At 38.4% G+C, this 15391-nt stretch overlaps 1 protein-coding gene across 2 annotated transcripts in view; it reads left to right on the top strand.

Moving 5' to 3' along the window:
• Positions 1-15391, top strand: part of TBK1 (TANK binding kinase 1) — a 41947-nt gene that overhangs the window by 9028 nt on the left and 17528 nt on the right. For both annotated transcript variants that reach the window (XM_060113311.1, XM_060113310.1), the window contains 4 exons: positions 1188-1317; positions 3403-3584; positions 8408-8568; positions 11273-11383. In XM_060113311.1, coding sequence (XP_059969294.1) covers positions 1188-1317; positions 3403-3584; positions 8408-8568; positions 11273-11383 — 584 coding nt within the window. The remainder of the gene's footprint in view (positions 1-1187; positions 1318-3402; positions 3585-8407; positions 8569-11272; positions 11384-15391) is intronic.

Below are 15391 nucleotides of genomic sequence, written 5' to 3'. Positions count from 1 at the left end.
TATATTGAGGATATGTAGAAAGAATTATAAAAGGAAAGAAGAATTAAAAGTTGGAGATGAATACTGGATTTAAGTCTCATTCATATTTCTGAGTTTCTGAAATGAGCATGTATCTTATAATCAATGTGTATTTGTAATTTGGTAATACTTCTTTTTCTCTATAAAGCTGTTATTGATGATGTATCTTATAGTCAGTGGTACATTAAAATTAAGGTTTAAAACAGATCAGCAGCTCAGATTCATATGAGCAGACTAGAAATTTGCTGCAAGAGGATGACTCAGCTATTCTGCCACCTATTTGTTTTTAAGGCTAGAACTCGGGGAACTCCCTGGCAGTCCAGTGGTTAGGGCTCCACACTTCCACTGTAGGCGGCACGGGTTCGATCTCTGGTCGGGGAACTAAGATCCCGCAGGCTGCAAGGCGTGGCCAAAAAAAAGTCTAGAACTCCATTCTTTGAAGTAAAAGTGCTTGTCACAGGAAGAATTTCAAGTTTAAGAGATTTGTTAGAAGAACTAATATCGTAAATAAACGTTATGTATTAGAAATTAAACATAATTTTGAAAGAATCATAACATTGTAGCAGTTATTTTCTAATTAGACTTGCTGTGGTTTGTCTTCAAAGACAAATCCAATTTTTTTTTTTAATTTATTTATTTTTGGCTGTGTTGGGTCTTCATTGCTGTGTGCGGGCTTTCTCTAGTTGCAGCGATCGGGGCTACCCTTTGTTGTGGTGTGCAGGCTTCTCATTGCGGTGGCTTCTCTTGTTGCAGAGCGCAGGCTCTAGGAGCACGGGCTTCGGTAGTTGTGGCATGTGGCCTCAGTAGTTGTGGCTTGTGGGCTGTAGAGCACAGGCTCAGTAGTTGTGGTGCACAGGCTCAGTTGCTCTGTGGCATGTGGGATCTTCCCGGACCAGGGCTCGAACCCGTGTCCCCTGCATTGGCAGGCAGATTCTTAACCACTGCACCACCAGGGAAGCCCGACAAATCCAATTTTAATACAAATTTAGAAGATGTTAATTCTCATCTGTACAGTCAAGAAATATTTAACAAACCCCAGGTAAAAAGCAATTCAAAGTGCCTTCATTATTGTAGTAAGTCCAACTTTTAAATGAAATCAGGTAAATATTGGCATATAATAAAAATTTATTTTTTATACTGAGTCCCAATCAGTGATTTTTTTTTTTCAGGTAACAACGAGACATAAAGTACTTATTATGGAATTTTGTCCATGTGGAAGTTTATACACTGTTTTAGAAGAACCATGTAATGCCTATGGACTACCAGAGTCTGAATTTTTAATTGTTTTGCGAGATGTGGGTATGTTTGTTTATTTATATGATTATATATGTGTGTATATATAACTTAATGACATAAGAATTTTTAAAAATAAATTTCTTACATTCAAAGCCAAAGACCTTTATGGAGTGCTTTCTTAGATATGACACCAAAAGCGCAAGTACAAAAAGAAAAAAATATAGATAAGTTTCATCAACATTAAAAACTTTTGTGTTTCAAAGGACAACATCAAGTAAAAAGACAACCCATAAAATGAGAGAAAATATTTGCAAACCGTACGTCTGATGAGGAATTTTTATCCCAACAACTCAACAGTAAAAAGACAACCCAATTTAAAAATGGGCAAAGGATTTGATAGACATTTCTCCAAACAAGATAAACAGATGGCCAGCAAGTGTATAAAAAGGTCATTAGTCATTAGAGAAATACCAGTCAAAACAATTAAGAGCTGCCACTACACACCCACTAGGATGGCTAAAATCAAGAAGACAAAACAGAACCAAGTGTTGGCGAGGCTGTGGAGAAATTGAACCCCTCATATACCATTGGTGGTGGTGTAAAAATGTGCAGCCTCTTTGGACAACAGTCTGACAGTTCCTCAAAAGGTTAAACAGAATTACCATATGACTTAGCAATTCTGCTAGTAGGTATTTATCTAAAAGAATTTAAAATCCACACAAAAACTTTTACACCAGTATTTATAATAACAAAAAAAATGGAAGTAGCCCAGTATCCATCAACTGATAAATAGGTAAACAAAATGTGGTATATCCATACAATGGAATATTATTTGTTCATTACAAGAGTGAAGTAGTGATACATGCTATAATACAGATATAACTTGAAAAATGCTTAGTGAAAAATGCCAGACACAAAAGGCCACAATATCTGTATGATTCCATTTACGTGAAATGTCTGGAATAGGCAGATCCATAGAGACAGAAAGCAGAGTAATGGTGGTCAGGGCCTCGAGGGGAAGCTGGAGTCAAGGAGTGACTGCTAATAGACGTGGTGTCCTTTTTGGCGTAATGGAATTGTTCTGAAATGGGTGGTGGTGGTTGTACACTCTGTGACTCTTAACTACTTTAAAAAATGAGTTTTATGATACGTAAATTTTATCTCAACAAAGCTGTTATTAAAAAATATATATGGCAACCAAAGGGAATAATACCTTCTTGGAAAGAAATGAATCAATATTTGAAGAATAGGAAAAGCCCAGTGATAAAGTATGAGGTTAGTGGGAATTCTTGAACTTGACACTGGAAGCAGTAGAGACTACTTAGGTGAGGGTAAAATGAAAAAGAAGCAATATATGCTACAGCCTAGTAAATCAAATAGAAGTTCTAGACTGATGCCTTCCTAAGTATACTGGTAGTCCTGAGCTTTCATAATTGAATGTTGATACCCCTAAACTTATTTTTATATGTCATGCTTGGACATGCATCTATCAGCTGTCAAACAAATGTTTCAGACTATCACTCTGTGACATTGCATGTCAGTTAGCCCAAACAGCTTAATTTCAGCAATTTTGCCACCTTTGCCCTTAAAAAAAAGAAAAAAAAGAAAACGGCATTTTTAGAAGAGCACTAAGCATATGAGAAATATATTTTTGTAGAAACAAGTCTGACACTTTGCCTCCTTCTATTACTTTTTTTTTTACTATATTATGTATTGAGTCCAGTTTACTCTTGTGGAATTTTTTTCCCAAGGTAAAAATGTAAAATTGTGGTGAAAGATTATCTTTCTTGGGAATCTTCATTCTTAAGTTTAGGCAGATGGCCCACAGGTATATAACCTAAAGTAATTCTGGAGGTCATAGGCTTAAGACTGTTGTGTTCCATTTTCTTGATAGTGTTTAAGAGAGATTGGACTCTTCCTTAGACCATATTGGTCCTTATCATTCTAAAACTCCTCATTACTCAAACATGAAATACAAAATATAAGTATAATCTGTTACTTCTTTGATTAAAATGACTTTGGACCAACTTACGTAAAAACATACACCGAGTGAAAATGAATTAATGTTAATTAGTGAGTCTGATGCACACATACATATGCATAGATACCTACATTATGATTTCCTGTGTTTTATATTTATTGTTGAAGTGGGTGGAATGAATCATCTCCGAGAAAATGGCATAGTTCACCGTGATATTAAGCCAGGAAATATCATGCGTGTAATAGGGGAAGACGGACAGTCTGTGTACAAACTCACAGATTTTGGTGCAGCTAGAGAATTAGAAGATGATGAGCAGTTTGTTTCTCTGTATGGCACAGAAGAATATTTGGTAAGTCACGTATCACTAATAATTTTATTTAAAGAAGTTGGATATATTGTAAATATGGGTAATTGGTCAGCCAGTTCACTATGAAATGTCAACTTTTATGGCAAAAATTAAATTTTCTATTCTAATGAATATGGTTTGTAATGAGGTATTAAATATCGGTTTCTCAGGGGGTTATTTTATGTTAAAAATTCTGACAAGTTTTATAATAATCTTAAATAATTTTACTAATGTTATTCATCTATATTAAAAGAAAGAACTGTCTGTACGCTCCAGAAACATCTAACTAGTAAAGGCTTCCTTATTTGGATCAGAGCAGTTAATACGTTACAAGCTTGTTATAGTACTCTTCCCTGTAGAGGAAACTTCATTATAATTCTGAAGCAGAAGATTCTCTTCAGGGAGGTTGGTTATTGAAAGATGAAAAGAATAGTTGTTAGAAACACACACATAAAATTAAATGCCTCTAAAAGATCTAATTTGAAATGCTAGAAAACTAGAAAAGCTCTGTGGTTGAAACAGATTATGTAGGTGTGTGTGTGAAGTTAGTAAACATTTGAAATGCTTAAGAAAAGACATTGAAAAATAAGTATATTTAACATGTAATCAGGCAGTTTATAATATACAGCTATCACTAATTGCTCATGGCTCTGGGTTTTGTTTTAAAAGTCTTAGAGGACTTCCCTGGTGGCACAGTGGTTGAGAGTCCGCCTGCTGATGTAGGGGACACAGGTTCGTGCCCCGGTCTGGGAAGATCCCACATGCCACGGAGTGGCTGGGCCCGTGAGCCGTGGCCGCTGAGCCTGCGCGTCCGGAGCCTGTGCTCCGCGACGGGAGAGGCCACAACAGTGAGAGGCCCATGTACTGCAAAAAAAAAAAAAAAAAAGTCTTAGAATCTGTGACTTTTTTCCAACTGGATTCTGCCATTGTAATCTTATAACATGAATAAAGTCTGCCTGGCCCCATAGCTTTATTCAGATTATACTAAGTCTGGCATGAATTAAGATGTCTTGTTCTATCAATATATATCCACAAATCTATTATATTTTGATAGTCTTTATTAAGAATACCTAAAAATGGATTACATTCATCCAACAGATATTTAGGTACCAGGCACTGTTCTAGGAACTGGGACTTCTGTGGTGAACCAAATGTACATGATTTCTGCTCTTATGGAACCCACAATCTAGTGAGGACAATAGAGAAGTAAATAAGGTAAATTCAGATAATTAAAGTGTTGGAAAGACAATAAGGTAATAAAATAGTGACTAGCAGGAGAAAGATAGCTGGGGGAAGCCTCCTTTCAGTCCTAAGTGAACTGACATTTAAATGATAAAAAGAAGCAAGCCATGCAGAGATTTGGGGGAAAAGCATTACAAGCAACTGCAAAGGCCTAGAAACAAGAATGACCTTGGATGTTTGAGAAACGGAAAGGATGACAGAATAGCTGAAGTTTAGTGAGTGAAGAGGCAGGTGGTAGGAGTTGGAATTGGAGAAGTAAGCAGAAGGCAGCCAGAGCATACAGGCTAGTGGTTTCTACCATGTATGATCTCCCCCTTTTTATAATAAATGTTTTACAATGTTCTTTTCAGTATCTTAAAATGAAATTCTTAGATAATATAATCACCTGCATACCTAATTAAAAGAATAACATAGTATCTTAATAATAATATAAAGGAAAATATAATAAAATCATAGTTAATATGTAAAAGTTTAGCAACACCTTCACTAGCAGAAAACTTAAGTAATCAGACGCTTTCACCTGTATGTAATATCACCTCCAGTGCACGTGCAGTGATAACTTGTATATTGTATTGGTGAGTCACATATCACAGGTGTTGTGTTGTCACTGACATGATTTTCCAAAGCAGTGAATAATTCTCAATAAAGTTTCTAACTAAACAAAGTAGATTTACATGTACTGCATTCCTGTAGCTACAAAAATACTTTGTTTACTTTATGTACAAAAATACATTGTTTATATATAAAACAAACAGATCATTATAAACCTCCTTCCTGCACAAATATCCGGCAAGATATTCAAAAGTCATGCAGGGTGTCAGAAGCTTATTTTTCAGAACTGTTTCATATTTGACAGGATGTCTCTCATCTCTGGTCTCTGCCCACTAAATACCAGTAGCCCTTCCCAGTTACTGTGATAACCAAAAAAACCAAACAGCAGTACAGTACCAGCGTTCATGAGGTTGATCCCTATTACCAACTGTCAGTCTCTCACATATTCTCCTAGGACCACAGGTTAGCTTTTGCCTCTAACAGACTTTTAAAATGGAAAGAACAAAACATTTAAACATTATTTAAATTATTAAATAAATTTACTCCAAGTCCATGCTGTTCTCTTGGCTAAAATTTTACTCTGATCTATTTTTCCTATTTCAGATTATGCCCAGCCCTGTTTTCTAATACAGTACACCACAGTTATAAAATGAGACACATAATGGCCTGAAGCTCAGCAATCTAGAAATATTTATGTATTTAAATGAAAACTTTTCTCATTTTGGAATTCCCAGACCAGATGTTGAATCTTCTCCTTTTTGTGTGTTAAAGACCAAAGGAGGGCTTCCCTGGTGGCGCAGTGGTTGAGAGTCCGCCTGCCGATGCAGGGGACACGGGTTCGTGCCCCGATCCCGGAAGATCCCACATGCCGCGGAGCGGCTGGGCCCGCGAGCCATGGCCGCGGAGCCTGTGTGTCCGGAGCCTGTGCTCCGCAACGGGAGAGGCCACAGCAGTGAGAGGCCCGCGTACAGCAAAAAAAAAGGCCAAAGGAAACACCAGCAATTTTTCTTCTGTCATTTTTAATATGATGGCTATCTTAATAATATCTGAGAACTTGCAGTAGGTTTGTCCTTATGCTCCTATCTCAGATGCAGACGCCCAGGCCCAGTAATACTGATCCCTACACAAGTACAAGTAGCACATTTGAGAGAGAGCCACTGGGCACAGATACGTCAGACCAGCATGTGTCAGGCCATGATCAGTCCGTCACTGCCCAGGGAAGGCCTTCCAGCTGTACCAATTAGGCAGTGTATTATTGCACTGTTTGAGGAGGTCCCCCTTTGTCTCCTTCTAGAATCGCTGTATCTCCTCTTCCCAGGTTGGCGGCCTCATGTTCCAGAAGATATCAGGCATGTCCAGGTACTCTTGGCCTCTTCACAGCACCTTGATACACTAAGTACTGGCTGCTGGGTCAGAGGTCTGGCCAGTGCTTCTTTGGACAGTAGTTGCTTCAGGTGCTCTGCCACAGAACCAGCAAGACCACTCAGCCCCCGTGTGTCTGGTAGGCATGTTGGGACACTCACTTAAGCTCCTCATGCTTATCGCCTCTTCTGATTTCTCATTAAAATGTATTTCCCAAAAGAGTCCCACCCATCCCCCCCCAAAAATAATAATCCAGAGCTTGTGACCCTTTGAGAGTCAGATTCATAAACTGCATCATTTAGAAACACCTTCCCAGCAGTGTTATCTGCATGGGTTCCCAGTCCCTTGAGTCACTGCCAAATACCACAATGTCATAAGGCATTGTTTTCATTTGGCATCATTTGGGAGATGACTCTACTTTGGTCGAGAGTACACTCTTGTAGCTTTATCTTGGAAAAATCTTCAAGTTCCAGCGTATAACTAACATAAAGACAAATGTCACGAGGCTAAGCATGTATGACCTCTGGTTGTCCTCTGCCGAGCTTAATGTCCATCACAGTCTCTGTCTGGATCTGTAAGCTCCTAAGCCATGCCCTATAAGTTCCACCTGTTCTCCACAACTGTATCATAGTGTCTTCTGTGCTTACATGTGTTTAACATCAGACCAGCTACTTGTCTCAGTTGCTGTATCCCCCAGTGTACCTAGTCAGGCTAGTCCTCTGAATGAATTCTAGAAAATTAAATTTTCATCTCAGAGCCCATATAACTTGCTCAGCTGGATTGCATGTGAGAGATGAGGGAGAGGAGTCAAGGCTGCCTGATATGTTTTGGGTATGAGCGACTGGGTAGATGATGGTACCATTTACTTAAAGGATAAAGATTAGAAGGAAACAAGTTTGAGTCGGAAGACCAAGGATCTATTTTGGATACCTTAAATTTAAGCTACCTTTTAGACATTCAAGAAAACAGTAGGATATATGAATCCAGAGCCCAGGACAAGAGATAGTTTGGGGAGTTAAAGGATATAGGTAATGTTTAATGCCATAGGCTTGAGTGGGAGATGAGGAAATAAGGCAGTTGTAAGTGTGGACAGCTATTTTGAGTTTTGCTATGGAGGGAAGCAGAGATTTGGGTGATAGCTATAAGGGATATAGGGTCTATTTAGGGTTGTTTTTTTTAATGGGAGATATTAAAGCATGTGTGTAAGCTGAAAGGAATGATACATTCGAAGGGAAATCGATGCATAAAATAAAAGTGGTAGTTACAGGAATTGATTTCTGGAATTGGTGAGATGATATGATGGGCCCCACAACACAGATGGAAAAGTTAGCCTTGATAGGAGCAGTTCCATTATAACTGGAAAGTAGGCTTAGCTCTGGACACAGATTCAGGTAGGTTGGTATTTGGTAACAGACAAAAGGGAGAGTTGATCTCTGATTTCTTCCATTTCCTCATTGAATTATGAAATGAGGTCATGAAAATTGAGGGTCGAAGGAGATGGTGTTGGAGGTTTGAGGAGAACGGGCAAGATGTGAAATAGTCTCTTCAGATTGGGAAAGTGAAATAATTAGGAAAATATAATAGAATTTCCAGGCATTACTGAATACCTATTTTTGTGTAATGTATTATCATAGAACACAAGTTAGTAGCTTTTTCTTTTCTTTTTAAAGCATCCTGATATGTATGAGAGAGCAGTGCTGAGAAAAGATCATCAGAAGAAATATGGAGCGACTGTTGATCTTTGGAGCATTGGGGTAACATTTTACCATGCAGCTACTGGATCACTGCCATTTAGACCGTTTGAAGGGCCACGTAGGAATAAGGAAGTGATGTAAGTGGTTTCTCCATCTAAAATTAGAAATAATTTTTTAAATGTATCTCTATCTTATTTTGTTTCATCATGTTAGAGGGGTACGCTACTGAAAATTGATCTAGCCATCATTTCTGATATTTTAAGCTATTTTGTTTTTGTTTTTTTTTAAATAAGAATGCAGCCTTATCAAAGTGTATAGGCATACTATTTCATACCATGTTTAACTATCTTACGTACAAAGCATAAATGGCATCCAGTCTTTGATCCATATTAAAAATATACTGCTTTCTGGAGTTTATTTCAACGCACTGTATATTTAGTTTTCTGTGTCCTTATCAGGCTTTTTCCTCCATGTAACCAAAAAAAAAAAAAAAATAGAACTTCTGTGGAGTACTAGAACCATTACTGGATCAAAAAGAAATAACGGTTCTTACCCTGAACTGACCTGATTTCTTTAACCATTTCAAAAATAACGTTTAATGTAATATTACATTTTTTTCGTGTTGCAGTTTCAGTCCAAAGCCTGATGGCATTTTACTAGTACATTATACATTTATGTACTGACATAATTATTAGGAAATAATTACTGTGTACAAAGTCACTACTGTAAACCAAATAATGCAAGAAAAGAGGGATGGATTTTTAGATGTGAAATCTATTATAAAATTCATCCATACATTGGCCACACTTCTTTTTATTTTAAAAGAAATTAGTGAATGACCTTGCCTCATGAGAAACTGCCAACCTATGTACACATAAAACTATGAGGTTATGATTGTTTGGTTTAGTGAAGTAACTCACTTGACAGCCTAACATGTTCAACCATTCTTTTAGATCTTAACATTTCTCTCAGAACTTTATATGTTCGACCCTGCCCTTTATAAGCAAACATGATAAAGCAATAATCACAACTGTAAAAATACAATCTTTTATCTAATCTCAGAAAATTAGGAGGAGCATATTTTCTCTTTTGTTTGTTTGCGGAAGTAAACCAGTTCAGCTGGTAACGATGACTTTTGCTAAAACCTGGGTATCTAAATGTTTTCCAGCAAGGAGAGTGTACAAATTCATGGGAAGAAGTTATCCATTACTGTACTGATGATTTTGGTATAGCATCATCTTGAGACTGCTTTACAGCAGTGTCCTTTTTATAAAATCTCTTCATTAATGAAGGCTAAGAGTCAGTTTCTGTTTTTCCTCATTAAACATAAAGTGTATCCAACAGTTAATCATGTTTTTATTGTCATAGGTGTTTTAAAGCAGTATCAGCATGTCTTGCTGCCCTAAAAATGGATTAAATAAAAGTGTGATGCTCCCTAATAAAGGAAACATGACTTATAAGCAACTAGGAATACCTGATGATTTTATCTGACCACCATGTGGGCAGATAATACCATTAGAAGAATTTTTTTCTTTATTTGCACAGAAACTCAACTGTTTATGAATACTGATGCTAATGAATGTTCAGAAGCGCTTAAAGAAGTAATAAATGACTGTTTTACTTTACTATTGAGTGATGTATTCATCCCACATTATAGCCGTGTTGATCCCTCAGCATCTCATTTACATGTTAATAAATGTATTTGTATATGGATCTTAACAAAATTAGTTAAGTTTTTTCAAGAATTTATAAACGTTACCTTAATTAAGAATTCTGCCATTCATTCTATTCACTTCTCTTTTCTTGCATTAATCTCACATATCTCTGCTTATTTCTCCACAATCAGATGGTTCTCACGTGAATGCAACTTATTTTTCACATTAATTTCCTTCTTCTCTGAAAAATCTCTTAAGGCAGAAATCCTGGCTGCCTCTACTGAAGAAGCAGCAAGCGGTCCAAATCAGTTATACTGGATTTTTCTACTGTTTTAAAGAATATATTAATTTGCTCAGAGCACATTTATGTAGACATTAAACAAACCCAAAAAATTATGCCAGAAACAATATTTATAAACTTATGTAAGATTCTGCTGTGTTATGATTTACATTTTCATCTGGAAGGCATGAACCTCGTTTTCCTCTCCTACTTTAAGGTTTTGTTTTGGAAAGTGCTGACACCTGAAAGGCTGCCTTGCCTCCATCATTATTAGTATTCTTTAGCTTCCCCATCCATCTCTTTCTTTAAGTCATCTTTATTTTTGTCACCTTCCTCGAGAAGCAGATTAAGTTTGACTTTTAATTTTGGTACACACATCTATTTCCTATATGTGTATATATGTTTTCAATATGCAAAATTTTTCTGTTACTCTGCTATGTGTAGTTTTATCTTTTTTTTTTTTTTTAAGAAAGCTATTGTTCATTCTCCAGTAATTTCATGGTCCAGTTGACTGTGCCTTTGGATAATATGGGTAAGAGGGATTAGATACTTTTTTTTATGGTCTAGAGACATTCTGTAACATAACTTTTTTTGTGTTTGCTCAATTTTTTCAGATGGAAAAATTAATATTTTTGTTGTGAACATCAAGATGCTGTTTTATGGCACTCTGAGAGCCCAAATGAAAATTAATTATGGCATAAGTAAAATAATCGTACAGCCACTATTCTACTTCAGTCAGTCAGATTCAAAGTATTTTGATTGTTTTATGGATCCTGTGAACATCAATCACAAAGTTTCGTCTAGTAGATAATTGTAGGTGCAACTGAGGAAATATTTTTGCAAAGCCCATTGATAGGCTATGCAGTAACAAACTACTTATTTTAATCTGTTTTTATTCCCCCCAAGGTATAAAATAATTACTGGAAAGCCTTCTGGTGCAATATCTGGGGTACAGAAAGCAGAAAATGGACCAATTGACTGGAGTGGAGACATGCCTGTTTCTTGTAGTCTTTCTCGGTAAGTATAGTGTACCCAGTTCTCTTTTGCACTTTGGTGTTTGGAATCTTTGTTGACTAAAGTCACAAATACTTAAGTGTAGTTTAGTTTTGTTTTGTTTAATGTTTCAGTAGATGTTATTAAACCATATGCCTTGATTCGTGATTTTCATCTTGGCAATATAAAGATTGATTTGGGTCTATGTAAATAATTTTGCCAGATCTCTTTTAGGACATAGAGTGTACATACTTTTTTTTTTTTTTTTTTTTCTTTTGTGGTATTCGGGCCTCTCACTGTTGTGGCCTCTCCCGTTGCGGAGCGCAGGCTCAGCGGCCATGGCTCACGGGCCTAGCCGCTCCGCGGCATGTGGGATCCTCCCGGACTGGGGCACGAACCCGTGTCCCCTGCATCATCAGGCGGACTGTCAACCACTGCGCCACCAGGGAAGCCTGTACATACATTTTTGAGATTGCTAATCACTGGTCTTGGAATTGTGTGCTATGTGGGGATACTGCTAAGGACCTTGGTATCTCTTGTGCTGACCTTCATAATGACATAGCACAAATAGTGGCACAGATAGGAATAACCAGAGTTCTAAAAAACACTCAAGAAGTTTAATATTACCCTCATTTTCAAAAAGTAACCATATTGTTCAAAAGGTGAGAAATAACAGTTTTTGGGACTTCCCTAGTGGCGCAGTGGTTAAGAATCCACCTGCCAATGCAGGGGACACGGGTTTGAGCCCTGGTCTGGGAAGATCCACATGCTGCGGAACTACTAAGCCCATGCGCCACAACTACTGAAACCCGTGCACCTAGAGCCAGCCCATGCTCCACAACAAGAGAAGCCACCGCAATGAGAAGCCCATGCACTGCAACGAAGAGTAGCCCCCGCTAGCCGCAGTTAGAGAAAGCCCGCACACAGCAACAAAGACCCAACGCAGCCATAAATTAATTAATTGATTAATTAATTAAATTTAAAAAAAAGAAAGAAATTAACAGTTTTCTACTACTTTTTCCAGCATTTCAGATGTTCATATAGGTCTTACTTATGGCAGCCAGAACTCAAATTATATATGAATCCTGTTATCACAAAGAGAGATTTACGGTAAAAGAAATTAAAAGTAGAGAGTAAATTTGTTTTTTCTGTTGCTATATCTTTTTTTTTTGAAGTATATTTGATTTACAAAGTTGTGTTAATTTGAGAGTAAATTATTAGATTTTACTCTAGAAATAAAGCCAAGACACTCATCAATATTTAGAATTTGTAATTACTGAATTAACTTCTATTTTTCCTGAGTGTAGGAATTGTATAATCCACAAGTGAACACACATAGGTTATGATTTACTGGCTTAATGCCTTTTGTAATCTGTGGATGCTCTTTGTATTACTTTCAACATATATGTAAATAAATATATTTATTCAAAATATTTATTTAAACTATATATATATCAGAAGCTAATAAAATATGTCCTATCATTTTATATATTTCTGTGAAAACTCATTTAAACCAGTAGTTCCAGTGCTGAAATCATTTTTGAAAACCACTACCCTGACAGTTTCATTTTTGTGAGTTACTTAAAGAAAAGTCTCCAGGGCTTCCCTGGTGGCGCTGTGGTTAAGAATCTGCCTGGGGCTTCCCTGGTGGCGCAGTGGTTGAGAGTCTGCCTTCCGATGCAAGGGACATGGGTTTGTGCCCCAGTCCGGGAAGATCCCACATGCCGCGGAGCGGCTGGGACCATGAGCCCTGGCCGCTGAGCCGGTGCGTCCGGAGCCTGTGCTCCGCAACAGGAGAGGCCACAACAGTGAGAGGCCTGCGTACCACAAAAAAAAAAAAAAAAGGATCTGCCTGACAATGTAGGGGACACGGGTTCGAGCCCTGGTCCTGGAAGATCCCACATGCCATGGAACAACTAAGCCCATGCGCCTCAACTACTGAGCCTGTGCTCTAAAGCCCACGAGTCACAACTACTGAAGCCCAAATGCCTAGACCCTGTGCTCCACAACAAGCAAAGCCACTGCAATGAGAAGCCCACACAGCTGCAACAAAGAGTACCCCCGCTTGCCATGACTAGAGAAAGCCTGCGCGCAGCAAAGAAGACCGAATGCAGCCAAAAATAAATAAATTAATTAAATTTAAAAAAAAAAAAGAGGGGCTTCCCCGGTGGCGCAGTGGTTGAGAGTCCGCCTGCCGATGCAGGGGACACGGGTTCGTGCCCCTGTCCGGGAGGATCCCACATGCCACGGAGCAGCTGGGCCCGTGAGCCATGGCCGCTGAGCCCGCATGTCCGGAGCCTGTGCTCCGCAGCGGGAGAGGCCACAACAGTGAGAGGCCCACGTACCACAAAAAAAAAAAAAAAAAGAAAAGTCTCCAAAATAAAATTGTGTCATGCAGGTAGAATTACCAAGAGAAGGTCACTTTATTGGAGAGCAGAAATTTAATATTATAATAGTGATCTGTGTTAAATTTTGATTTGGAAAATACTCATTTTGGAGATCTCAGGCAAAACTGATAACATTTAAAGGGGTCAGGAAATGAGCACCTGCTGTTTAATAACTGTATTGCTGACACTCAGACTCAATAATTTGACAATCTGAACTATATATTGCATATTTCAGGAGGGTAACAGGCCTTATTTATCTAATTATTCTTTAGCACACCAAGTTATAAATTTTTTGATAAAAATTGCTCAGGTATCAGAAAGTATATTATATGATTTTTTTTAATAGTAAGGACTTTAAGTACTACCAATCAGCAATAAAAACAACTACCAAAAATCTAACAACCACAGAAAAAAGATAACCATTCTCTTTCTTATATGTATTAATTAGTCAAGACTGGGTAGCCAATGAGAAAAACCTAACTCAGTTCGTTTAAGTGAAACAAGATTTAAGTGAAAAATAGATTGACATTATAATTCAAAGTTCGCACGTGTATGTAACTCAGAGCCCAGTGGAATCCTCAGATTCAGACTGTCATCAGGACTTGGTCTCTTCAAATCATTCAGTTCTGCTTTTCTCTGATTTCTATTTACTTTCAGCCAGGCTCTTTCCTGGCAGCCACAAGATGGCTGCTGGCATTCCCAGATTCACATTCTCACAGCTTTGGAAGCTCAGTGGAAAGACAGACTTTCTTTCCCGATAGTTTAGCAAAGATTTCTGGGTTGATTCTTATTTAACAACTTACATGCTACCACCTGGCCACTTCTGACTAATCATAATCGCCAAACCTGGCTGTCATGCCCATCTATGCACAGGGAGTAGAGTTAGAGAGCAGAGAGGTGTGGATTCTCTTACAAAATGAGCGAGAATAGATACTTGTTAGGCGAAAATTTTAATGTCCACCGCATACCTTAAAAACTATCAATAGGGCTTCCCTGGTGGCGCAGTGGTTGAGAGTCCGCCTGCCGATGCAGGGGACACGGGCTCGTGCCCCGGTCTGGGAAGATCCCACACGCTGCGGAGCGGCTGAGCCCGTGAGCCATGGCTGCTGAACCTGCGCGTCTGGAGCCTGTGCTCCGCAACGCGAGAGGCCACAACAGTGAGAGGCCCGCATACCACAAAAAAAAAAAAACAACTGTTAACAGGCAAGGAATTATTCCAGTGTCTGTCGTGTAGTCAAGAATATATTTTGGGGCCTCCCTGGTGGCGCAGTGGTTGAGAGTCCGCCTGCCGATGCAGGGGACACGGGTTCGTGCCCCGATCCCGGAGGATCCCGCATGCCGCGGAGCGGCTGGGCCCGCGAGCCATGGCCGCGGGGCCTGTGTGTCCGGAGCCTGTGCTCCGCGACGGGGGAGGCCACAGCAGTGAGAGGCCCGCGTACAGCAAAAAAAAAAAAAAAAAAAAAAAAAAAAAAGAATATATTTTGAAGACTACTTGAAATTCCATAATTGAGTCTATTTAAGCATATTTTAAAATTCATTGAAAGCATGAGAAAGAATAAAGGTCCTTCCATTCTTTTTTTTTTAATGTTTAAGTTTATTAGTCAAAGATTATTCCTAGTTGAATTGGCATTCATTGATTGCTAAA

Source organism: Mesoplodon densirostris, chromosome 11 (assembly GCF_025265405.1).
Source record: "Mesoplodon densirostris isolate mMesDen1 chromosome 11, mMesDen1 primary haplotype, whole genome shotgun sequence".
Lineage (NCBI taxonomy): Eukaryota > Metazoa > Chordata > Mammalia > Artiodactyla > Ziphiidae > Mesoplodon > Mesoplodon densirostris.
Note: the sequence above shows the minus strand (reverse complement) of the source record. Positions and strands in the feature narration are given on the sequence as shown.